At 41.7% G+C, this 27,445-nt stretch overlaps 1 protein-coding gene across 1 annotated transcript in view; it reads right to left on the reverse strand.

The window, feature by feature from the left end:
- Nucleotides 1-1,360: 1,360 nt before the first annotated feature.
- Upp2 (uridine phosphorylase 2) overlaps nucleotides 1,361-27,445 on the reverse strand; it is a 34,871-nt gene continuing 8,786 nt past the window's right edge. Inside the window, 7 exon segments of the mRNA XM_051183846.1 lie at nucleotides 1,361-1,509; nucleotides 11,895-11,928; nucleotides 11,930-11,998; nucleotides 12,000-12,043; nucleotides 16,614-16,820; nucleotides 19,493-19,548; nucleotides 19,550-19,602. Of these exon segments, the coding sequence (XP_051039803.1) occupies nucleotides 1,361-1,509; nucleotides 11,895-11,928; nucleotides 11,930-11,998; nucleotides 12,000-12,043; nucleotides 16,614-16,820; nucleotides 19,493-19,548; nucleotides 19,550-19,602 (612 nt within the window).

Here is a 27,445-nt window from a genome sequence, read left to right on the forward strand (position 1 = left end):
AGGAAGTAAAGGAAAAATGTGGCTAGCCAATAGATGCTCTCCTGCCTCACCCTTACCTTTTGTAGTTCACATATTTGTGTTTGATGGTCAATTATTGGGAGACCTGGAAAGTTGCATTCCAAGCATTCCTGCTTCTAAAAGAAGTTCACAACCAAAGCACCTTGGAGGAGGTCCTTTACTGTTGTTGCTGAAAAGAGAAATCTATTCTTGTCAGAAGCCAGTTCAGACTCAGCCTGCTGATTCCATCAGAGAATCCTGCCTTGCATGGTCCAGGATCCAAACACTCTGAAGCATGGTGGGAGTTAAATTTTATTTGTTCCACAACCATATAAGCATATATACACAACATTACATACTATACACATTTGCAAGGTATCCTCCACTCTTAGTCCATCTGGTCTCTCCAGTTCCTAAACGTTCAGAAGAACCTTGAGGCAGGATTAATTCGTGGAGTCTCTGAGGCATGCTGCCTCTTGGGGTCAACCAGGGGAGGAGTATGTGTAGGCTCCGAACAAAACCCACCTCAAAGTTACACAGAGCGATTCGTTCGCCATCTTAATTTCAAGTTTAAATTTGGTCAACTGCTTCTTCAGTTATCCAGTTCTTATTGAAACAACAATAAATACAGCTTTCTCATGACATATTTCCTTATAGGAAAAAGAAAAAGATCGCTAGAAGGCAATTTAGTCACTTCTGATTGCTAAAGAGAAAAGGTCTTTGCATTACCAATAGTTCCATTTGAGAAAAAAAAAAGTGTGATCTCATGCCATTACATTCTGTGAAAATCACAAATGGATACATTTGAAAATGTCTAATTTTATTCTGTGTGCACTGATATTGTGCAGGGATAGAGAAAAAAAAACATGGCCATATTTCCCTGAGGATAATTTTTCCATACAGACCAATATTACAATGACACATTTTTGTAAATATTTTGAGTGTGCATGATCGATTTTTGTCACTTGTCCAACACCTAGAAGTGCTGACAACATCCTAGCACACCCTTCTGGATCTGCTTTAGCAAGCAACTGGTAACTATCCAAAAATGGCTGCTCTATTTTGATGTATGCTTAATTAATGCTACATATGACACTCCAAATGTCACAATTCATGAGTTTAAAATATTAATTCTTAGATGGCTTCGGTTAACTGGTTCTAAAGTGGAATTTGAACTTAACTTCACATGGGCATTAAAATTCTCCTACAATAAGTTCAACTTTAAAATAAAGAATTTCATAAAAACCTTTTATGATTTTAGCCCAAGGATAAAAATTACATAAGAATGTTACAGATAATACATGGCTTCTTAGTATCATAACTCTATCTTCAAACCCACAGGAGATGGTGGGATTTTGAGTTATCACATCGGGCCACAAAGTCCAAGCTGCTTTTTGATGAAAGTGGAGATTAGGAGCTATGGCCATTGCTGGTACTCCACCAGGACATCATGTGACAAATTGATTTGGTCACTCTCAAGTCTGTCAAGAAGTGTCACACAGACCACGGCAGCTATGAACGCAAGTCATATGGTTAGTGATGCAAATGGGCTTATCTGTTCTACAGGATATTAGCCTAAAGCACCAACATTCACAACATGTGCGGTTTAATTGTCCCCCTGTAACATTGACATAATCTCCTGGATCCTCTAGTTTTCTCTATCTTTCCTTCCTTCCTTCCTTCCTTCCTTCCTCCCTTCCTTCCTTCCTCCCTTCCTTCCTTCCTTTCTTCCTTCTTTCCTTCCAAGACACATCTAAATTAGTCAATTGAAGATATTAAAATATTAAAAACCCTCTTTCCTCTGCACTGTACTAGAGGAAGGGAAAGCTCAGATGAAAACAAGAAAAAAAAAGTTTGTATCCAAGGTACACACATTGGAATTTCAATGGCACTTGCCAGGCTCTTCCTCCTCAAATGATGTTTGAGTGCTGGGTGCAGTGCGTGAATGTGCTTGAGGCAAGCACAAGGAACTAAATGTGGGATGCTAGCCAGAAAATACCCATGAAGGTGAACACAGATTCTGATGAAATTTAAGATCTCAAGTCAAATGTTTGAACATTAAGCTTAAGAGCATGAAAGAGCAAACACATTAGCATTTAATTTCCAAAGCATGAGGGAGATCATGTGTTGTGGAAAACAAAACAACAATGTCTGGGAAAGAATGCAGTAATTTCTAGAATGCAAAGTTAGCATTTTTTTTTTTTGACCCAAGGAAATTATCTTTGATTTGTCCTATTAGGAAAATCCAGACAGGAAAAAAAAAAGGATACTATATGGATTCTTTATTATCAGTTTCATATTAAGTCTCTGATTCCAAGGAATGTGCTTACTTATACTGGAATCAGTGTTGAGCATTTAGGATTGGTAACAGTGCACTAGTCTCTGTCAGCATCTGAAAGTGCTTAACTGCAAAGGGGGTCAACTCCAAGGTCATTGGCAACCTGTGAGCGCACAAAGATAGAGTTGGGTAATATATGTTTATTGACTCCCTGCTTCAGGCTTCATTGGGAGATAAGGATTTAGGAAGAAGTAGTCTATAATCACAAGAGTTTGTGCTATCTTTTAAATATTTACTTTTCTTTGATAAATGACACTTAAATATATCTAGGGGTACAATGAAATGTTTCAGTAGACATATGCATTATAGGAAGACTTAATCTAACATAGGCACCCTCTCACATTTACTTTTCATAAGAACAATTAAAATTTACTTCTTTAGATATTTAGACATATATGTTGTTATCAACAATATTCATTAGGACATTGAAATATATTCCTCATCTAACTACAACTTTGTGCCCTTTGGCCAATATGTCTGCACTTCCCATCCCACCAACCCTCCACAGCCTTTTATAGCCATGATTCTAATCTCTATTCCTATGACTTTTTTAGATTCCATACATGAATGGGATTGCACAAGATCACTCTCCATGCCTGGCTTAGTGCGATTTCTGCAGTGTTTATCTGCACTGTCACAACCCCCCCAAATATTCTTTATAAGACAAAAATGTTCCATTTTATGTGCGTTTATGTGCATTTTGTTCATCCAGTCATTCTCCCAGTCATTACTGGGGGCCAGTGGCTTTTGTGAGTGATGCTATCGTGAACACTAGTGATGGCATCTCTTCCACACACTGAGTTCAATTCTTTAACTTACATATTCAGAGGTGAGATTTTTTTAGACACCATGGCAGCTCTGTTTTCAGTCTGAGATACCTCTATCCTGTTTCCCATCACCAGCATACTTGGGTTCATATCTCCATCACCAGCATACTTGGGTTCCTTTAGGTTTTTAACCTCCTCACTAACATTTGTAATTGTTTGTCTAGCCATTGCAACAGGTGATCAGTGAACACTGGGCTACTAAATTATATTAATTCCTCATGTATTTTGGGTGTAAACATCTTATTATTCAACTTGAAATTTTTTTCCAACTTGTGTAACTTTTTGTCTGGCTTAGTTCTTGTTGCTTGTCAGGCATTATGATATCGTAATTCAGGCAGCCATGTCATGAATGAGGTAACATTTTGTTCCCTTAACCAGATGATGAAATGAAGACTTAGAAAAGTTAAACAAATGGCTCATTATGATGCAACTGCTAAGTATAGCCAGTTAATCCCCCACGTCCTAAACAGCTGCATCTACACCTCACCTGGTACATGATAAACTGTTCCGACTTGGCGTGGCCTGCCCATCAAAATGAGGCTCACAATCAAGTAAAAAGAAATGAAAATATTCAACTGGGGAAGAGTTGAATATTTCATCACCTAAAACCCTATTTACTCAAAAATCACTCACTTGGTTGTAAAGCACCTTGGCTGAGCAGGTAAACAAAGTGGGAGAGCTAAAGACCCCCCCCTTTGCAAATTAATGAGCCACAGATCTGTGAAGTACAATGTGGCTGGCAGATGCAGGGAACCTTGCAAGTCCAGTTCCAATCCCTCATTTGGCAGAAGGATAAAAGGAAACTGGTGTTCTCTGCTCTCCAGGCTGTTTCCCTTGGATTTCAATGGTAAGGTTAAATCTGAAGAGAACAAGTAACAGCAATTCTGGCTTTGCTTTCTCCGCCCTGGAGAGCTCTAACAAGCATATAATGATCTTGTCACCTAACTATTTCCATGAACAAATAAAAGGGACTAATTACCCAGAACAACTTGTCAAAATGAAGCTTGTAGCTTTGCTGCCATAATCCTTAGATTAGGCATGAAGGGGAGTTCCTGGGGCCAGAGGGACACTTAGTGACCTACCTGTCACCACGAACATTGCCAGATACCTGACCCAGGTAGAATGTAACAGGAACACATAGGTGTAAGGTAGGGCTTACTGTGTTCAGAGCCCTGTCATAATGCCTAGCAATTCTCAGCCCTTTGGCATCATTTATGGCCACCCAGAGAAGCTGATGACAGTCACCACTGTGTCTTTTTCAGATTAAAAAAAAAAAAAGATGTGTATTTCTATGCACACAAAATATCTGCAGATAATGCAGATAACTTTAGGGAGCTAGGGCCTCTAGAGCTCATCCATCAAATCCTTTAGATTCCACACAGCTTTCTGGTCTGCTGTGTTCACAGCCTGTCTCTGATTCAGATCAAACCTTAGCAAGGTTTGTGCATTAATGGGAAGTGGGGGTGGGCTAAAGCTAACAAGGCTGGGAGGCAACACCCATGTACACAGCAGAAACCAAAAGAGCTGGCTGTGGGAAATCAGCAAAGGTTTGTGTTACAGCTCCCCACCTGGCTTATCTGTCTATTCCTTTTATCCATTCCCCCCACCCCCACCCCCCACTTCTGCCACTCAATCTTCTGTTGTTCCTCAATGTTTGAATTTATAACACTAACACTCTTTGGTCCTGGCCTGCCTGTTGTGGAAGGCTCTAGAATCATGTCACCATAAGCCTATGCCTTTCACCTCCTGTGTCTTCTTTGCGACCTTGACCTCAGGTTCTTAGTGGCCTATCACAAACCAAGTGGAGAAGTTCACATTCAGAGGGGCCAGCAGGACAAAAGACTTGCAAATAACCAATTTCTGTAGGTTCATGTTTCTCAAAACTTGGTCTGCTGGCCACCTGTATCTAGACACCAATAGTTCAGATTCTCATGCTACATTCCATACTCCATATCCCCAGGAACCAGAGTGGAGAGCAGGGGTGGGGGAGAGCACAGTAAATACTTGTAGAAAGCAGGCCTTTTTTATTTGAACTCTCTGAAAACTACTTTAAAGATTTTCAACTCCATTCTGGAATCAAACCAAGTTACCACAAACATACATACTTCTTTAGGTCAACAAAGGCATGCTGAATTAACTGGATGTGAGCTTTCACATTGTATCCTCTGATTGTCTGATGGCTTTTATAAAAGTGTTATTAAAGATGCTTCCTGTTACATCAGAGCTGACGATTTCACTTGTTTAATATTTGGATAAAGTTTAACATTTGAATAAAGTTTTGTCAAAACAAACCAAAAAGGAAAACACCTCAAATGCTTCCTTTCCTTAGTAACACAACTTGTTTTCAATTTTTACCTAAGAAGTCCAGAGCTCAGTCCTGGTGTTTGCATTTAGCTTTGAACTCCTGGGTAGTGTCTTTGAAATTGGGGCTCCTAGGGATATGTCTACTCACTTTCATAAGCACCTCTTATTCTTCTTCCTTTGTTTTAAATACTTTTTAGACATCCCCAATCCACTGAAAGCTGAAACTAGTGTTTTCTCCAGTACGGTGTGCTCACATCATTTTGTTCACCTTGTGAACAAAACAGCCAGGAGGCAGTGATGTCCAATCTACTCCATCCTTGTTCTTGCTTAGCTGTGCTTCCTTAGGCTGCTCAATTATTCCCTCTGGACCAGGCTTCATCCTCTCAGAAAAGGATGTCTTTCAGAGCCCAGGTTCTACCTCACATCATCGTGTCAGCAGAAAGACCATGTTGTCATCCCTGTGGAGGCCTAGCAACCAAGCTGGGGCCTTGATCTGCTGGATGCTGGGCCATGAAACAAGATGACTTGGGATGACAGGCAATGGAGATAGTTCTGGTCCCTGGTCCTGAGGTCAGAGCAGAGAGAGGCCAGTACAGGCTGTGCCAGCCACACAGAGGGTGCCCTGGCAGTAGCAAGAGGAGGCTAGGATTAGAATTAAAGTCAGTCAACCAAAAGTATACTGGCTTTAATTCAAAATATGCTGAAGGGTTTCAAAGTAAGTTCTTTTTTCTTAATCTTGTCTTTGTCAAATTTACAAGCTGAACAGTAGCTAAATGTTAGAATTTTAAATGTTTCATCTCAAAGAAAAGAAAAATGTTTGAGATGATGGATCTACTAATTAGCCCAGTTTGATAATTACACAGGCTATACACATATTGAAACTTGCACAGTTATTATTCAACAAAAAAAGCACTGCAAGGTGTGGTGTGGTGACTTACATCTGTAACCACAGAATTCTGGAGGTTGAGGCAAGTGACCAAGGCCTCACCATCACCCCAGGCAAACAAAGTAATAGGTTAGCTACTTATTGACATCTGAGTTTTCAGACTTGAAAGCTGAATTGCCATGGCAAAATTATGGTGATGTAATAGTACTTGTTGTCAGCTTAACTTTTCATTTGATTCCAGCACTAACTCTTGGGACCACCGGTTCTTATGGTTTGTTGCCCAAGGCAAGGTAATTATCTGCTCACAGCCTTTACAGCACAAAGCTGGTCTCTGATTTTGACTTCTTTGGTCCAGAGCCCTACCCTCCCCCTCACCCCCATCCTGGCCTTGTGTTTCCAAGGAAAGGCTGTTGGCAGAAGCAACAGTGTTCCCAGGACAAGTGGCCCGAGTCACACAGAACTGAGGTCAAGTTCCACAGACTGTGAAAAAGTTAATGAACCCCAAGCCACTATTTCGCTTGTGAAGGTATAGAGAGCTGTAACTGGTTGTCAAATACCCTTATGGAACAATTTTTCCAAAACTTGACTTATTTCTATTCAGGGATTAAGAAATACTCCAGCTAGAAACCTAAAATAACCATTAATTTTGTGGTAACATCTTTTGGGCTTTATGGATGGTCACCATGCAGGTCCCAGACACCAAGATCCTTCATTACTGGGAACACCCACGGAAGAATTAAAAAATTGAATCGAAGTACAGTTTCTGTTTCCTTTTATTGAACAGTTTCAAAGTAATCCTCTAAAGAATGAGTGCCTCCCTGAGTTACAAGTCTCTGTCAAAAGAAATAACATGGAATCATTCCTGTTCTCTAAAGAAAAGCCACTGTGAGTTGCAGACAACTAAAGGCATTGAGAAGAACTTGAGCTGGGCCTAATCTTAGACAAATATTAGGTTTTATATATTGCTATGCATGTTTGTGTCACAGGCAGCTCTGTCTTTAAAAACTAGATACAGGTTGAATATATTTATAGGAAGTTTGCAGCCCAAGAGGGTTATCATCTTTAATCAGAAGTAAATCTTATTTTAAGAGAGGGACATATATGTCATACATGCATCTATTCAGCATTATGTTGCTTTCCTGTTATCCCATTCTGCATTATTCTGAAGGATACAGCTTGCCGATGCTGGGAGATTTGAAATCCACTATCTGTATACCCTGATCTTTGTTAAGGTGGCACTGGATCCCTATTACATTTGTCTAGGACAATGAGCAAAAGAGTGGCAGTGACAGATGGGTGTCGGTGGCCTTATTCCAGGCAGTTTGTCCACCTACAAATAACAACCAACTCCAAGACTGCAGGTTTGCATAAATCTAACAGCAGAGGGAAATCTTGGCTCCCATCCTTCAAATGATTCTGCACCACTAATGTGACCCGAGAATGGAGAATCTGGTTTTCTATGGCCATTTTCCAGGGTCAAGTAGAGTCTCATCGTCATTTTTTATATTCATTCACTCAGCAAATATTTATTGAGTTCCCATATGGCAGGCATTATTCTAGGTGTTGGGCAGGGAGCAATGACAAAGTCCCTGTTCTTCTGGTGCTATTTCACAATAGAGAGAGAAGGAATGTCACCTTTATACTGTGCTGATTTGTTTTTGTCACTTGAAACAAACAAGGCAGCTGGGAAGAGGGACCCTCTGCTGAGTCATCTCCATCACACTGGCCTATGGTATGCTTGTGGGGTATTCTCTTGATTGTTGATGTGGGAGGACCCAGCTCACTGTGGGCAGTCCCATCCATAAGCAGGTGGACCTGGGTTATATAAGAAAGTAGGCCGAGCAAGCCATAGGGCCTGACTTCCCTCAATGACAAGTTGTGATTTGGAAGTGTAAAGCAAATAAACCTTCCCTCCCCAATTTGCTTTTCACTAGAATGTGTATCACAGCAACAAAAAAGCAAGCAAGAACATGCATTAATCTAAAGCAATGCATAAGTTAATATAGAAACAAACCAGAAATATAGCTAATGCTGTTGAATATGCAACCGAGAAGCAGAGTAAGTGATACAAATATGAGCGATTGGGTTGGGTACTCATACAATGGTCTCCTGAGAGGTCAAGTCTCACGTTAATTGTGAAGATTAGTGGGGAGCTACATGGACACAAGCCCTCCCTGGGCCAGACAGATTCTGCGACAGTCCTCTGAGTTAGAACTGTGCTTCCTAAAAGAGCCATGTTAATGCACGGTGTTATCCGAAGGCAAAAACACTCATTGGTTCTCATAAGGCTGTGAATTCATGTTGGTTCTTGTCACATAAAAAGACAGAAAGGGCCATGTAAAAAGACAGAGAAGGCAGCCAGGAGAGTAGGGTGGGATGGGCCTGTAGTAGCTGTGGAGGGGAATCAGTGTCTTGAGAGCCTAAAGCCCAAGGGTCCTGAACTCTGGGATCAGGTGAGACTTCTCCATGCCCCTTCCTCCATGCCATCCATGTCCTTCCTCATTTTCTGCTAGAGCAGCAATGTGTGAATGCACCCTTGGCCCTTCCCCCAAGGCTTTCCTGGCTCAGAGTGGGTTAGTAAATGGGCTAAATAAAAAAAGGGCTGTGTGGCAGTTTTCAAGCTTTACCACAGGAAAGGAAGGGGTGAGGGAGAAAATGTTATGAAGTGACAATGAAACATGGGGACATGATAGCAACCCGGGCATGGGTCCTTTGTTTGGCCCTTGATGGTTGATTTTCCACAGCCAACATACCAGAGATCCACTCTTAAAAACAATGGTCTTGGGGGAGAAAAAGCAGCCCGTGTCTGTGAAGAAATTTGGAAAGTGATACTTGGATGAACTACAGAGTTGAAGAGCTGCAGAGCTGCGGATGGAGTGTGTTGGCAGCCGAAAGAGGTCTGCGTGATGAAAAGGAGACTGCAGCAGTGGCTAGGAAGAGGGAGGCCTGCAGGGACGTTGAAACGAGAAGCCAGCAGCAGCTTCAGAGAGAATGGAATGATGCAGACAGATAGAGGAAGGCAAGTTATGAAGGTGGAGGTGAGAGCAAGGTCATGGATCCCCAGCAAGGACAAAGAGCTCTCCTGAAAGAGGAACTTCCCTTGGGTCTCTGCAGGCTTCCCAAAAGACAAAGACAGATACCCAGGATTCACAAGACTCCAGGGTTCTCTGCGGGCTAACAGATGCCATTTACAAAATGAACTCATGGTCTTCACCACACTGATACCTGGCAGCCTGTTGGCTCAGCATTTTAACTTGACTATATTGGGTACCCAAAATCTGCTCATTTATATGTTTGCAGAGATATGAGTTAAGTGGACACTTGTTTCAATAATAAAGAAACCCTGAAGGCCTTTCCTGGAGCAGAGATCTTCAGTTTGCTGCTCAAGTGAGGTCACGCTGACTCACTCTTGCTAACTTGCTTAGGGGAAAGCAGATGCTATGGTTTCCCTGAAAGTAAGCATTTGAGATGAACTTGTACATAGGGTGGGGTGGAGTCTGGGAAGGTGGCTCTGGTTAAAGTGCTTGCTGTGCAAACCTAACTAAATGCCTGGAAATGTGGAGACCTGCTTGCAATTGTAGCTTCAGAGAGCAGAGAAAATGTTTTCCCTGGAGCAATCTGGTCAACAGAACTAGTCACGTCAGTGAGCTCAGGGTTTGACTGAAGTAGAGCGGCAACTTAGGATGATTCCTGATCTCTGGCTCCCACATGACATGCACACTCATACACATGTGCCCATGTTGGGGACCATCACCATCCTCATTACCTTAGGCCTCCAAGATAGAAAATTACTGCCTCTTAAGTAAGCAGAAAGTTCAGCAGAGCATTCCTAGATACAGGTTTGTGGTTTTACAGCCAGTTAAAGAAGAGCTCAGGATATTCCTTCTGCTATAGTTTTCTAGCCAGTTAAAGATTAGTTCAGGGCATTCTTTCTACTGACCCTTTCATCCTGCCTATGTGCAAACCCTGCTCATATCCTGTCTACAGTCCTATATAAGCCTCCCCTGAGAAAATAAAATTTGTCAGTTTGATCAGAATACTGTTTTGCTGTCCTTTTTTGTATCCCTTGTTTTTCATTCCCTCCTAGGTGTTTTCCTAATTTGTCATTGTCTGCCTCTTGGGTTGGAGCATGCCCACACACATGCTAACATGCATCCATACATGCACATCACCTACGTACACATGAAAGTGGAGCAATTAAATAGCATGAGGAAGAACTTGTAGTTGTTCACCAGTGTAGTACAGGAATTGTTGTGTACTTATATCCCGAGGTAAGAGTAGATAAGGAGAGCGTCTCTCAATTAATCTCCTTATGGAATCTCTTTATTCTGAAGTCCATTCTCAGAAATGTTCCCACATGTGCAGTGTTTATAACATACTAACATTTATTGGCTACAAGGACAAATGTTAGAATTCAAGGTTCTTTTTTAAAGTGTTTTTCCTCCTCTGGGCACTAGAGAATACTCTCATGGTATTCTGCCAACATCACTGAGCACACCTCTTTGGAATCTTCCCTAACTTTTAACTTTGGTCTCATGCTATCTCTGTCTATGCTCATCCCATCCCATCTACTGCACTCACTTTCAATGTTATCTTCATACCATCAACATACAAGGTTAGTCTTATAATCCAAACCCTCCATCTGAGCCTGAGCCAAAAGTTCACCTGCTTACCTGACCTCCATTTGCATGTCACTGTCACCAAATCTTCCGGGTATCCTCAGGGCCCCCCTCTCTCATAAACTTGCTGAATAGTCAGCAGTTCTTGCTGGGTTTCTCTTTTGAACTCATGCAGAGCCTGACCAAATCACACTACCTTGGCCCTCCATGCTTTGCTAGAAGCTGCCCTGGCCTTTCTTATTCCTCTTCTCGATTCTGCTATGGCCCCCTTAGCTTCTTCCAACTCAGAATCCAGAGAAAGTCTATTGAAACTTTCAACCCAGAGCTCTCTGGTGCCTCCCTGTTTCCAGACAGAAAGTGGAAGTTTCAACAGTGCTTCACACAACCTGCCCCTCTCCACACCTCCCACCTCTCATCATTCCTCCCAGCACGTGCCTCCTCCTGTTTCTCCACCACACCTGTGCGCTCCTGATATATTTAGCTTCACACTTACATTTCCCAGAATGTGCTTCCCAGGTTCCCATGTGGCCTTTCCCAAATGGCACCTTCTCATTCTACCTTTTCCTGACCACACTAATTAAAATTATGACTGAGTGGCTATTTTAGGAGTCTCTCATTTGCATCCTGTCTCAACAAATTCGATTGTGGTAGAAAATAGCAGCCCCTACCAAGACAGAGAACAATGAACTTGCAGTTGTGTCCCATCTACATCATCAACCTGCAAGTGACCTTTTGATCCTTGAGCTGTTTCCTCATATCCACAATGTCCCACCTGTTCACAAAACACTATGAATAAATTTAAGTCATGCATTCAACACAAAACAAAGTTTATCTGCCCCCCCCCTTTCCCTCTCCTGAAGACTGAACATAAGATGCCTTTGGGAAAGGGGAGGAGGTGCCCTTGGCAATCACAAGAATTTTACCTCTCAGACCACAGAGTCCACACATGGCAGCAAACCACTGTCAACACCATCTCTATGTTCCTGATTCCAGCTTTGTATGCTCTCTTCAAGTAGTCTAGCTTTTTTTTCTCTCGAAAAGGAACATAGCGCTCCATCTAGGCGGCCCTGGCCTGAAAGAGGATGGAGTGATTTAGTGGCTGGTGTCTCACCTCCGCGGCAGTGGCATCATCAGAAGACCGCCCAGAGATGCTGTGCTGTGCATGTCCCTACTTCTTGAGTGACCCTCCTCTTGGGAATTAACCTGGCTGCTGAATCTTTCTTCCAAAGGGCTGTAGAGCATGGCTGCACCTGGCTCAAATCTCATACAAAGGGTGGAATGTCTGCACAGGAAGGAGTGCCCTAGTTCGAAATGAGAGTGGGGAACTCAGGAAGAAGGGTGAGGGGCATCACAGATGAAGTTGTCCTTTGAGGAGAAACTTGGGTTGCCATGGGAACAGGTAGGACAGACCAGGTGGAGACTGGGGGGGAGGGGCTTCATACTTCAGTGACACTCCTGAGGCAAATGGTTTGGACACTGCCATGCTCGATAGGACCACATGGCCAGACATAGGCAACTGGTATGTCCTTTGTCCCTTACACACCTGTCAGGCTTCATGTTAACCCTTCACTCAAGTTTTCCCTTCCAGATTGTCCTGGTATTTCTGGTTTATTTAATTTGACCAGGTGGGTCAGTGGTGCCAGAAGGAGGTAGAGAACAGTCTGATGTTACCTCCTCATACCCCCACCCCTGCCATGCATGCATCTCAACTTTTCCTACCCAGCAGTACCCAGATGGAAGTCAGTTGCCATCCATTACTTGCACAGTCCTTCCTGTAGCCTTTCCCTTCCTTGGCCCCTGTTCTCTGTGGCCTCTGTCCTGGCAGTCAACCTTTCCCCGTTCCATCTCTCCTCCTTGGTGCTGCCAGCCAACACTTCTAACATTAACAGCATTATTTAGGTTGAGTCAAACCCACATGGCCCAGAAGCCGTGGTTAATGTGAAGACGGGGGTCAGCCTAGACAGATCTGTATTGCCTCACTTCACCTACCATAAGTAGCCCCAGATGTGATTTCCAGAGCTGTTATGTATACGGCATTATGGCATTTTTCTTTCTTCCTTTCTTCCTTTCTTTCTTTCTTTCTTTTTTTGTTTTCATTTGTGAATTTAAGGATTTTATTATCAAAGTCCTGTCCCTCCACATGTGGGCAGAGGTCCGGTGGTCACTGATGAGGTAGCATTGATGATTCAAATTTTTACCTTTTTTTTTAAAATTTATTTTATATAACCAAGTCCATTTAAATGAAAACAAACATTTATAGACAATATTTGGGAATTTGGGCGTCGTTCTTTCCAAACTACTTCCTGCTGGTAAGGGGCGCTGTCGTGGGGGATTCAAAGAAGATTCCGAAATCCTGGCTGTAGTCTGTCAGGCTGCTTTGTCCAGCTGTTTTGAATATAGGATCACCTGGTACTCTGTTTCAGGTGGTCTGGCTTGATCAAATTCCATTAGTCTGGAAGGAATCCACATCTTTTCATTTTCTGTGGAAACAAAAATAGAAATTCTTTTCCCCAGTAACTTGTCCTTCAACTTAAATTTTGGAGTCAAAGCATTTTTGTTTTTAAATTTAATTTATTGTTTTACATGTTGATCCCAGTTCCCTCTCCCTCCTTCCCTCCCTTTTATCCTCTCTGCCCTCTCACATGCACTCTAACCACCCTCCCTCCCATCCCCCCACCCCAATTCCATATGTAGGAAAATGCCATCCAGTTGGGGTCATGTAGATCTGACAGGTCATGTGAAGTAGGGACTAGGGCTTCTCTCCTGTCTCTAGATTAAGGCAGTTATCCCTCCATGGGGGATGTGTTCACAAAGTCCTTTTGTGCACCAGTGATACATCCTGGCTCCACTGTCTAAGGTCCCTTAGACTGCTCAGTCCTTCTGGCTGAGACCCATATTCATGGGGGCCTGAGTCAGGCCCATGCTGGCTTCCCAGCTATCAGTCTGGTGGCCCATTAGCTCCTCCTTGTTCAGGTAAGCTGTCTCTATGTGTTTCTACCACCTGCTCTTGTCCTCTCCATCTGCATCTGGGTTCTACTTCGACTCAGTGTTTATGTATGGGTGTTTGCTTCTGTTTCCAACAGGCATTAGTTGAGGGCTCCATGGATAAGTTAGTTGTTAATCTCACTTTCCGGGAAGGGCATTTATGGTAGCCTTTCCACGGAAGCTCAAATTGTTAGTTGGCAGCAGTCTTGTAGTTCTCTAGACCTTTCTTTGTGTTCAATTTTATCTTAAAACCAATATTGGCTCCCTCTTTTATGTTCTCTCTCTCTCTCTCTCTCTCTCTCTCTCTCTCTCTCTCTCTCTCTCTCTTTCCTGTCTTCTATTCCTAACCAGGCTAAATCTTCCTGGTCGCACATGTTTTCCTTTCCTCCCCCTCATTTTCTCCTACTTCTCTCTCCATTCACCCCCCCCCACTTCCCCTGAGCTCTGGGGGACTTGTCCCTTCCCGGTTCTGTGAGGGACTTTATATGAATCTCTTAGAATACACCTTGTATCCTAGTTCCTCTGGTGGTGTGAATTATAGGCTGGTGATCCTTTGATCTAGGTCTAAAATCCATATATGAGTGAGTACATACTGTGTTCCTCTTTTTGTGATTGGGTTACCTCATTCAGGATGGTTTCTTCAAGTGCCATCCACTAGCCTGCGAATTTCAAGATACCATTATTTTTTTCTGCAGAGTAGTATTCCATTGTGTAGATGTGCCACATCTTCATTAACCATTCTTCAATTGAGGGGCATCTAGGTTGCTTCCAGCACAAATAGTGCTACTATGAACATAGTTGAACAGATGTCTTTGTTGAATGGATGTGAATCCTTTGGGTATATGCCTAAGAGGGGGATTGCCGGGTCCTGTGGTAAACTAATTCCCATTTTCCTGAGGAACCGCCATACTGATCTCCAAAATGGCTGTATGAGTTTGCACTCCCACCAGCAGTGGAGGAGTGTTCCCTTTTCTCCACATTCTCTCCAACATGAGTCATCATTGGTGTTTCTAGTTTTAGCCATTCTGGCAGGAGTAAGATGGTATCTCAAAGTTGTTTTGACTTGCATTTCCCTGATAGCTAAGGATGTGGAGCATTTTCTTAAGTGTCTTTCAGCCTTTTTGATTTCCTCTATTGAGAATTCTTTCTTCAGTTCTGTACCCCATTTTTTCATAGGGTTATTTGGTGTTTTGTTGACTAGTTTCATGAGTTCTTTGTATATTTTGGAGATCAGCCCTTTGTCGGATATAGGATTGGTGAAAATCTTTTCCCAGTCTTTGGGCTGCCGTTTGGTCTTGTCCACTGTGTCCTTTGTCTTACAGAAGCTTCTACGTTTGAAGAGGTCCCATTTATTAATTGTTTCTCTCAGTGTCTGTGGCCCTGGAGTTATGTTCAGGAAGCGGTCTCCTATACCAATTTGTTCAAGGGTACCTCCTTCTTTCTCTTCTAAGAGGTTCAATGTGGCTGGATTGATGTTGAGGTCTTTGATCCATTTGGACTTGAGTTTTGTGCATGGCTACAGACATGGGTCTATCTGCAGTCTTCTACACACCCTCATCCAATTGTGCCAGCACCATTTGTTGAAGATGCTGTCTTCACCCAGAATTTTTACCTTTTAATGATACTTTGTCATGTCAAGCAGCTAAAACTCCGAATCCTCATATAAAAAGTTTAGAAATTGCAAATGTTGGCAAAATAATTCACATTTGAAACAGTATCTCATGGGCCGATGGAATCACTGACTCTGCCAGGCTTCTGTTTATGAGCTGTGACTCAAATGCATGGGTGGGTGACCCTGTAAATGAAGGGCCTAAGAGTAAACAACCTAGAACAGTCTCAATCTCTCCACCTACTCCCCTGCCTATTGTGCCAATACCTCAAACACATGCAAACAGAATGCAACCTATCTCCATGTGTAGCTTTTAGATTCTTAAAGTACTACATAAACTTTGATCTAGAAAAAAGTAAAAGAAATTACTAGTAAAATAATAAGATTATGATTATTCTATGAACACAACTACAGTGTAAGGTTTTCTGAAGGCCCAATATCAAGGCAGTGTAGATTCTTCTGTAATGAACAGAGTCTGTCCTTGGGGCTTGCTTTATCTTGTTTTTCTTTTGCCTTTGCCCCTCATCCCTTGGAACAAGCACAGCTATATGGCAATGACCTTCAACTTAATTCTACACTAGGTGTGAAGATCATGTACTCTTGGATGTGGGATAAAGGCTCCGCCCAGAGAATGTCAGCTCCCTACAGGATCTGTTTAATTGAACTCTTCTCCGAATTTCCTGGTCTTACTTCTTGCCTGGGGTTGGGATGAATGACAGAAACCAGCACATTCCTCTGTCTTAGAGTCAGCAATCTAAGCAAAAGTCACGAGCAGAGAGAAGATGCTGTCAATACCACTAATTGCATTTTAGTATTCAAACTGATAGAGGATTAAACCCATTCTCAATATCAACTCATTCTGTGTGTTTCTCAGCTGCTTATTAAACCCTCATGTTGCTATGCTTTAGTGAGTAAAAAGGCTATTTGCTTCCCCTTGAAAATCCGCACTATTAATTTGCTGGTATGCAATTTTAATATAAATTGTGGGTTTGTATAACAAACTGCTGGTGTTTTTCTACTGCCTTCGTGGTATGTAAAGGATTCTCACCTTCATAAAAATCATAGGTACTCATCGTGTGTCTGATGAGGGTTGGGAAGTTAGGAGTTTCTCTGCTACAGTTGAGCAAATCAGTAGCCAGTTCCTTGTCAAGTTCAGTGCTTCGGGTGACCACATTGTCCAAGATGACCTGCTCAAACCGAGGCTTGAAGGAGTCTACAGCTGTATCTGTTATTACAACAGAGCCTGGGGCAATTCCTGCAATATGGAATAAATAATTGATCCCAGAAGATTGTTCAGAGTTGACTTCTATGACATGTAGTATGTAGACTATTCTGTCAACATTAATTAATACTGTTTGTTAATGATTCCCCTGCTTTCATCTTTAAGAATATTTTTTTCCGAGTGCAATAAAATAACCTTTAGAACAGGCATTTTCATTGGCTGTCTGTCCAGATTCATATTTACAATGTGGTGGGGTTTAGATTTCAAGACAAACATGACTCTTGGACATGCAAATTAGTGCCAGCCTTCAGGCTCAAATTTGAATAAATTAGGTCAGGAATAAACTAAACAAGCCTGCCAGCAAGCAGCTTTCATAAAGAGATGTGACTACTTGATATTTAATCTTCCTGCAGACTCCTCGATTACTATAATTTCTTGGCAGCTCTCTCCTCTCTCCCTTCAGATTCTCATCACATACTCTCCTTTCTTTCCCTGACTCCATGCAAATTAGGTCTCTTAGCTGACCTTCCATTGCTACAAAGTCTGGCTTGCTCAAGGGGCCTGGGTCCACTGAGATGCCATTTTTCTGTCAACTCTTCCTCTCCCTGCCTGGATGGGTTCTTGTTCTCCTGACTCCCTTCCATTTTGCTGCTGCCAGCATTCCTCTGCTGTCATCTGGAGTTGCTCCCTTCTAAAAGTCTGAACCATAGAGGGAGACCCAATGAAATAAGCATAAATAAGTAAAAGGTAATATATAGGTTACAGTGAGGATCCTGGGGTGTTCCAGGGTCCACCTTTTGATTTACCCTAATTTCTACGGCAAACCAAGGAAGAAGGTGTATCTAGATGGTACTCTGGGCAGTCGGTCTCTGAACACTCATCACACTTTTTACAGTCACTTGTTTGTCTAGTCCTCTAATGGAATGCAAGCTGTATCAGTTTAAGAACAGTGTCAGCTAATCTCTCTCCAGGACTGGTGCTATGCCTATCTCATCATGAGGATTCAGTAGAAATATGGTCAGTGAGTACATGGTTTTGTAAAGATGCCGTACCACGCAAGTCTGCAAACTCTGATCCACACACCACCTGTCTTGGTAAATAAGCTTTGTTGTAACATGATCACACATTATTTACATACTGTCCTTGTTGTGTCTGAGCTATGATGTGGCATTAAGAACTAGCAACAGAAAGTGCACAGTTTGCAAACCCCAGAACTTTTATTATCTGGAACTTTACAGAAAATGTTGTAACAACCCTGGATATGGAGTACAGACTCATTCTGTTTAGTATAAATGTCAATATGCCAAACTAGAGTTAACTATAGAACACTTTAAATTTCTAGCTAGATACCCAAGGTGGCTGTTCTAGTTTAATTTCTGTTGTTGTAATAAAACACCCAGACAAAAGAAGGGAGACCGTGTTTATGGGGTTTACAATTGCAGATTATAATACATCATTATAGGGAAATTATGGGAGGAAGTGGAAGCAGCCAGTCTCATCCACAGTCAAGAACAGAGAAAAAATTGAATGTACATGTACTTGCTTGCTCTCGCTCAACTCTCTACTCTTACACAATTCAGGTCCCCCCTGCCTGTGGTCATACCACATCAATGAATTTAATCAGGACATTCTCCAAACAGATATACCCACAGGCTAACCCAAGGCAGATAATCCTCAAAGGACTAGGGGAGGTGGCATGTGTCCTTAGAGGATTTTTGAGATCTCCTCTCATTCCAAAATTGTTACTTGAGCAATGCTAAGGGATTTGTCTTTTAAAAGCTTACTCCCTATTGTGTAACCATGTAGTCCTGTCACTCTGTCAACCAAACTTTTCCACTTAGAAGTGTGTCTGCATTTGCATGTACTGTCATGGTAAAATGACAGCCTGACAAGATCTAATCCTTAAGGGATGATGGAAGTGAGGCAGGAGGCTCTTGGATGAACTTAGGTAGTGCCAGACCTTCCCTAAAACCCCACATAGTCCTCTTTGCTATGCAGTTGAGTAAAAGCCACAAAGAAGAAAAGATTAGTGGTAACCACTAAGAGCCAAAAGCAACATTTTCTTAGGTGCTATAAGGTCTGATACTTAGTGGATACAGGCAAATTTCTTAACCTGAACACCCTCATTCCTATCACATAAAATTTCTCAGGCTCAAAATCTGCTCTTACCATGTGCTGATAAGTTTTTGTCATCTTGATTCAAACTAAAGTCACCTGGGAAGAGGGAACCTCAACTGAGGAATAGCCTCTTTAAGAATGGCCCATTATCATTCTGCCATGGCCTTGGCTTCAGTTTATGCCTCCAGGTTCCTGCCTTGGATTTCCTCAGTGATGGACTGTGAACTGTAGGCCATATAAGCCCTGTCCTGCCCATGTTGATTTTGGTCAAAGGCTTTTATCATAGGAACAAAGAAACAAGCTAGAACATACCATAAAATCATACTTTCTAATAATTCTTCTCTTCTTTATACGAGAAAAAGTGGAATCTCTCTCTCTCTCTCTCTCACACACACACACACAGGAGAGAGACAGAGACAAAGAGACATAGATGGGGGGAGTTGAATCCTTAAGTCCTGCCTAGCAGTACTTTGCAGCCCATCTGGATTCTGTTGGGCTCTATATACTATATGTTGGTGTGCTGTGAATTAACACCAGGATGTATGAAGAATCACTCAGCTTTAATGGTAGAAAACAATCCATCTCACCAATTCCCCCTGATGTTCCGATTCTGATGATGGTAACATCACAGCAGCGTGCGTGGTAATTTGATGAGTTCGTGGAGCATAATAGAAATGGAAGGGATGCCCATCCCATGCTGTTGACAGAGGAGAGAGTCATTACACATCTCACACACGCATAAGTGAACAGGACGTATTTTTTCTTCTTTACAAGTTAACAGACCTTGTATAAATTTACATAATCATTAAGACTGTGCCCATGCTTAAGAAAACATAAGTCATCTCTAAGTGATACTTGCATGGCATGCTGATGGATGTGTCCATCTGTGAGGACTAGAGAGAGGCATCCTACTGCCAGTTAAACTGAACCCCTCACTGGCAAGAACAGAAGTGGGATAGCAGAGTGCAGGTGTACCAGGGCCATGTCAGCTCTCGTCTCCCTGTGAGGCTCTTTTCAATGAACTTACGTGAGGAGGATGCCTTTCCCCATACACAATTGGCACGCAACCGAGGAAACATAATTTTGGCTGTCATTTCAGCAGTCCAACTCCCCCTAGTGAGTGAAAGAGAGGTGTACTTTGCTGTTCAAATGCAGCCTCAATTGTTTACTGTTAATTCCATGTGAGTTCAGAAGGACTCTAAGGGAGAAATGTGGCTTCAGGTCCCACTCAGGAGTTTGAAACTTATGCTGAATATGTGAATCGCCATAGATCGTGGCCACAGTCTGGTTTAATTCAGCATTTATGTCAAAACAATCACAGTCACAAGTCTGGGGGTCAATCAACACAGGCTAGAGGATGTAGCCATTTCTGCTGTTTCTGCTACGTCTGACAAAGCTTCAGAAAGATCTTCCATGCTGTAACTTGTAGAAACTAGAGCTGAGTTTTAGTAGTGGCTACCTCACTTCTAACATGGTGGAAGGATATTGATCCATGGCCACAGAGACTTTGGGAAATCACTAGAGCTCTGGTCATGATGTGAACCTGAGCTCCCTCCCCTTCTCATTATCAAGAATATTAAACTGTGGAAACTGAGGGGCCTCTGGGGTCACCATTTCTCCCCCACTCAATAAGCCCTGATTTCTGAAAACTTTGTAAACCTCCTGAATCCAGGAATCAAATCTTTATTGATTTGTGTGTTCAAGATTAACAAGTTTGGGGCCTTGGCGCCGGCTCTACAATGAATTAATAAACAAACTTCAACTATAAATTAGAGGATGAACTATATTTCATTTCCTAGGTTTCTTCTAAATCAGCCATTTGTTAACTTTAGGATCATAGGATCAGCACTTACTTTTTAGTATGATGACAAAATTATAAATAGATTCTCATTTCTCTTAAGATTCTCTCTCTCTCTCTCTCTCTCTCTCTCTCTCTCTCTCTCTCTCTCTCTCTCTCTCTCTCTCCTGTAGCAGCTACTGAAGATTTGCAAAAGGTCTCTACTGGGAACCCCATGCCTACCTAGTATTCTAAGTGGCTAGCCTTAACCATTTGGGCCATGTTCCCTGATAGAACACCAGGTTACCTCTGGCTCTGCCTTAAGAGGAAGGTTTTCTAATTATTTAGAATAGTTTCACTTTTTAGGTAAATTTTACTTTTTTCTTTCTTCATTTACTGTGAAAAATAGAACAAATAATTTTAATTCAGATGACTTTAACTGAAAAATTAATAAGACAATATCAGGGAATACTTAGTTTCAAATAGTCTATAATTTTTTATGGAATGAACAAATTAATAAATGAATTGATTCTGCCATTAGAAGCCAAAGCAGGTTTCAGCACTCCTGTCCTAGAGGGAAGACCAACTTCACCACCACAGTGGTATTATATATGTTTTCTTTTGTTACCCAATGTTCCCAGCTCACATTATATTCCACCACTGAGTAATCTGAGTAATTTCAGGGATTAATGAATCATGACTGTCTCCTGAGATAGAGAGCATTTACAATTGAGGTCTTCAGAGTTGCCACATCTTACTGTCCCCAGCTTGTGCCCCTTAAGCAGACTACCATATCCAAATACAGGACAGACTTGGAGGCTTGCTTCAGAACACAGCCATGTATGGAGGGCTGAGACAGGCAGAGCGGGTGACTGTATACAGACACCCTTCTGAATGTTTGTTGCTGATGGGAACTGCCTTCTGCTTTCAATTCATCTTTAGACAGACTGTGTCCAAAAGAGCTATGGGGCTCTAAAGAGAGGCGAGCATGTCACAAAAGCTCCGTGGAAGGGCATTTGAAGCGTCTTAGCAATCTTACTCATGTTAAATTCTAACGATACCAAGAAGTAGCCTCTATGAAAAGCTCAATGATCCTAAAGCTGGATAAAGGACAGAGAAAGAAAATGACTGGGGAGGGAAGCATGTTAATCAGTTAAGAATAGAAAGATGCTGTTGTCCTTCCTCAAATAGTTCAAAAGTAAGTGTGAAGGAAGATGGTAGGCCAGAAAGCTGCTCAGAAACAAAAGCCACATGGTACGGTGTGGGGCAATGTAGTATAAGAGACATAGTGTGGTGTGAGTATACAGTGTGGTGTAAGAGGTATGGTGTATGCATGGTGTAAAAAATATGGTATATGTAGTGTGGTATATATGGTGTGGTGTATATAGTATGGTGTAAGAGGTGTGGTATATGTAGTGTGGTGTATGTTGTATGGTATAAGAGGTGTGATATATGCAGTGTGTCATATACGGTTTGGTGTATGGAATGAAGCCCAGAAAGCAAATGCCAAGGAATACCGGAAAGCCACCATTTGAATGTAGTAGGCAAACCTGGCTCATCACTGATTAAGTAACTTGCTCAGTGATACATGAAACCTTTATATTCCCCCAAACCATCATCTTCAGTGCTCTCAGGTTTAATCAGGACGAAGTGAGATTCAATATGAAAAGGGAGCATGCATGGATGCAGGCACCTTCTCAGTGATCACAAATGCTGTCTTTTTATATCAGGTAACACTGCCCTGGCCTGCCTTTTGAGCTCACATCTCTCTATTGCAGAATTCAATAGAAATGAAGCTGAATCAAGTTTGACATTTAGTGGTGCTTGACTGATGTGGGCGGCACTTGGCAGAGGATCCAAGGAAGGCTAGCAAGGACCTTCACAGGGATGTCTTAAGAATTCCTGAGGTTGTAGAGTGGGTACGCCTGGTGTGAAAGGTAACAGAAGTGGTGAGTGGTCTGATCCCATGAAGCATCCTGTTTCCACTTAACAATAATTCCTAGGTAGCAGACAGTCATTCTCCATCACAGGACATAATTACTCTTTTTGTCTGGGCACTCTGCATGTCTGTCTACGGTCCCTGTTGTCTTTTCTGGAATGTCCTAGGAGTTTTTCTGACAGGGCCTTAAGTTAGAAATGAACCATGTGAGTCAAGCACCAAGGCTAGGGTCAAGAGAGCCAGGCTAGAGCCATTAAGGCGAGCTTCGGTCACTATTGATTATTCATTGACTTTCCTCCTTGGTTGCTATGAGTAGTTAAGCACTTTCTTGCTGTAAGTCAAATCTAAGTACAAAGAGGCCCCATTTTATATACAAAATACAGTAGTTTGAAAATAACATCAGTGTGTGGTACTAGTACATCTAAATTACAACAATTCAGATTGACCATAAAACCAAAACAGATGTTACAATAGTTTGCGGTCCATGTTCTGCTTTGAACTGTAGATATTGCCATAATCAACAGGAACTTCTGCATATTTCTGGAGGCATAAAGATGATGGGTATGGACAGAAGCAGATTAGTTCCTGATGCTTACTCCTAAATCAGACTCACCAAATATCACCTGAAGACACTATTGCCAGTCTGGGTGCTTTAATTGGAGTAACATCCCCCTGAAGACCACCAGCCAATGTTGGCCTCCAGCATCATTGACTGTGATTTATGTTCCAAACAAAGTGATCTTTGTCCAGGAAGGTAGAAATACATTGGGCAAGAATAAGAAGCATTATAAAAGTATGTTCAGGACTTTGCCTAATAATTTTCAGAACAAGTTTACTTTTGGATATCTCCAGTAGCTTAAGTAATTTTGCTATGTTGCATTAATTTAAAGCATAAATGCAATTTATGTATCTTGTGCATTAAGAAGGACTATAAACATTTTGAATGCATATTATGAAGTCTTAAGAAGTAGATGGAGAAAAGCCCATGAGGCCTTAATCAAACACAAGGCACAATAGGAAACTGAGGAAAACTGGTAGCCAGAGAGGTGTTTTTCCCCAGGGAAGAGTACCAAATGGTTTTCCAGTGCCAAATAATCAGCCCTGAAAATATGCATACAAGCAACATTCTTTTTTTTTTTTTTTTTGCATATAGAGTATTTTTTATTTAATTTTATATAACAAAGTCCAATTAAATGAAAACAAACATTTATACACAATATTTGGGAATTTGGGCGTCGTTCTTTCCAAACTACTTCCTGCTGGTAAGGGGCGCTGTCTTGGGGGATTCGAAGAAGATTCAGATATCCTAGCTGTAGTCTGACAAGCAACATTCTATGGACAGAACCAGATAATATTTAAGAATGTATATGCACATATATATGCATACATGCATGCAATATCAATTAATGAAAAGAGGAGACCATGAATTTGGAGGAGAGTGGGGTGGTATTGGGAGGGTTTGGAGAGAGGGAATGAAAGGGAGAAATGTAATTAAACTATAATCTCAAAAATAAATTTAAAATGCTTGGGTAAGTCAGAGGGTACCAGTTCGTGATTTTATACAAGATACCTATTAAAGACATGATAAGTATATATTGGATACTGAACTTGAAAAGCATCTTTCTAACACCTCTACCATGTTTTTCAATAGTTTCTATCTCCAGTGACTATGGCAGAGGCTGGCGAGTTACATGCCAAGACTCCTCTGTCTGGGTTCACAGTCAATGTTGATTTCCCGAGTTCCAGACATTAGAATATGAGCAGAAGTGAAGTGGTCCACTTCCAGCCTACTGCACAGATGCACCCCGCCCCCATCCCACAAGAAGGATGGATATAATGTACCTAACTTTTGCCATGTGCTGGATGGAGGTTGACACCCAGGGACCAGGTCTCCTAACTCCCCTCCACCTGTCTAGTTATCAGTCAGGTACACCTGCTTTATACTTATATTGTTACGCCAGTGAGACTATGTTGTACCATGTAGGAAAGTCCTTCAAAATATAGGAAAGAGATGAAAGAATAAGGGTGACTGTCAGAGTTGTTTAGATTTGGATTTTCTTTTTCTTTCCATTTATTTGTTTGTTTAAGACAGGATCCCATGTAATCCAGGTTGGCTTTGGACTCACTACATAGATAAGTCTAGGCTTGAACCCTCATTCCTACATCTCCCATGGACTTTGGTTGAAGGCATGCACCACCATACCTAGCTCTTTCATATTCAAATGGTATGCCCTGCCATCTCCTCTCCCTTTGAAGTTAGTATTGATAATAATTATCACCATCTTTTTTGGAGTACGGTTCAATTTTTAGGGATTGGTGGGTTATGCCCTTGCTTTGTAGTCAGAATTGCTGACCTGAGACTTAAAAGTCAAGAAATCAAACCTACAATGTTCTTACTCTGAGACAAGAGAGTGCTGGATGAAGGTACATTTCTGAGGCAGAATCTAACAAGACAGACGATGTTATCTTCTGCCCCCAACATTCTGGTTCCATTCTGATCCTAAATCAAAATGGGGCTGTGCCTGGGGCTGCTCTCTAAAACATTTGAAATGCAGCATGTATGTTAGCACACATGTATGTTACCCAACTAACTGTATTGGTGGGTGGGGGCAGCTAAACAGTTCTGAGAAACAGAGTGTGGCAAAAGTGCTGATGGCAATCCAGCCAGGTAGAGAAATAGAAACACGAAGTTCCAGGTTCAGGTGATGAGACCAAAACAGATGAGACCATATGCACTCATGTGTTTATGCACATAACATATGTGATTCTTATCTCTAAAACAAAGCCATTGATCCCATGATTTAACAATATCTAGGAGAGTAACAAATGCAGTGCTAAAAAAATATATTGGAAGAACCAGAAACTGTTTCATCAGGGAAACCTGGGTTTAAACTCAGCATTTTCACTTGCTGGCTGTGTTGTGCCTCCCACAAATAGATAAATACAACCTGTGTCTTTTGTTTTTGTTTGTTTGCTTTCTGAAACAGGGTTTCTTTGTGCGACAGCCCTGGCTGTCGAGGAATTTACTCTGTGGACCACGCTGATCTCAAATGCACAGAGATAACAGGTATGTTTTAGTACCACATGTATATTGGGCCCTAGTGTATCTTCCTTTGTATATGGAATATCTAGTTTCTAATGTAACCAAAGCCAGACTTCAACTCCTGACACTCCTGCCTACACATCCCATGTGCTTTGATTACAGGCACATAGGTAGAAGAAAGGAAGGAAGAGTCTTCATTGTGGGGACAGGGTAGGATCATACACAAAGAAGGAGTCAGTCCATAGATGGTAGGGGACGGGAACACACACACACACACACACACACACACACACACACACACGATCACTGTGTATCAAAACATCTATCTGGTAATGTATTAAATACAGTGCACTTTCATTTGTTAGTTATGGCAATCCTCTGTTCCAAACAGCCATCCTTAAATAAAGGTCTTGGGGAAATCACTGTGAGGCATGAACCTCACACCTAACATTTGAACTCAGTGCAATCCAGTTAATGAGTACCAAAGCTGACTTGTTCAAAGATTCCTGGAGCCTCAATATCAGACTCAGTAGAAGTGACAGAGGTTTCATCAAACACATAAAGCATAGAAAGGAGCTGGCTGCACAAGGGCAGGATGATGCAGTCTGGAGAGGAGTGGGAATACAGGCTGTGCCTCTGCCTGGAAACCCACCTACACTCACATGCCCCTTCAGAGATGGAGGGAGGAGCCTGCTGAGCGCAGACAATGGGCATCCTAGATATACTTCCCTCCTTCTCCCGCCTTCCTTTCTTCTTCTACCTAAACTCACCCTCTTTATCCTCTTTTTCACATTCCTCCCCCATTTAATTTTTGGGGAATTCTGATTTCCTGTAACTCAGAATCCACCTGGTACAATGAATAAAATCCCTGGGAACCTGGGAACTGGACTTGGAAGAACCTGTTCTGGTACCAGCACTGCCAGACAGGAGTAACTTTAACTTCTTCTAACTTCTGTGAGTTCATTCTCTTCGACCATATCTCTGAATCATTCTAAACTAATAGACCTACATGTGAAAAATCCTTACAAGAAATAACATCCACTTGAGTCCTATTTCTAATGGGAAATACTTCCTACAAAAGTTAGAAATGGTATATATAGTTTATGGCACACCTCTTGACCCCATGAACAATGGATTTTCAACAAAATTGAATAAGTGGGAAAATAGTAATGATGTAATGTTAAACAAAAGGATGTAGGGTGGCAAGTTACATCATAACAACTGTTTTGCCTTTTCTTGAAGGTAGAGTCTCATTTGTCCCAGGCTGGCCTCGAACTTGCTGTGCAACCAAAGATAACCTTGAGTGTGAACTTCTCATCTTCCTGACTCAACCTCCCAAATTCTGGGAATACAAACTTTCACTGCTACACCAGCCTATGCCTTCAGTTTCATTATAAACATTTTTACATCTTTTTCATTAAAAAGGAATGGAAGAGGCAGTGTGAAGTTGACATGCTCAAAGCAAATTATGTGTTTGTAAGAAAGTGTCCTTATTGTCTTTTCCATGTACAGTAAATATATGCCAATAGAAAAAAGGTGAAGGAATGAATAAATGAAATGGAAGAAAAGAAAGTGGACAGATGGTGTCCAGGTCTAGGCAGTAGGACTATAGGTATATTTTTAAAAGCAGAATGTTATTTTCTATGTTTTCCTAATTATAAATAAGGAGCAAGAATTGCTTTTACAATTTATGTATAAGATAAAAATAAGTAACATAGGAATACGAGTCTCCCATTATTATCCTATAAACAATTTTCTCATGAACTATTTCTTAAGAGGTA

Source organism: Phodopus roborovskii, unplaced genomic scaffold (genome assembly GCF_943737965.1).
Source record: "Phodopus roborovskii unplaced genomic scaffold, PHOROB, whole genome shotgun sequence".
Lineage (NCBI taxonomy): Eukaryota > Metazoa > Chordata > Mammalia > Rodentia > Cricetidae > Phodopus > Phodopus roborovskii.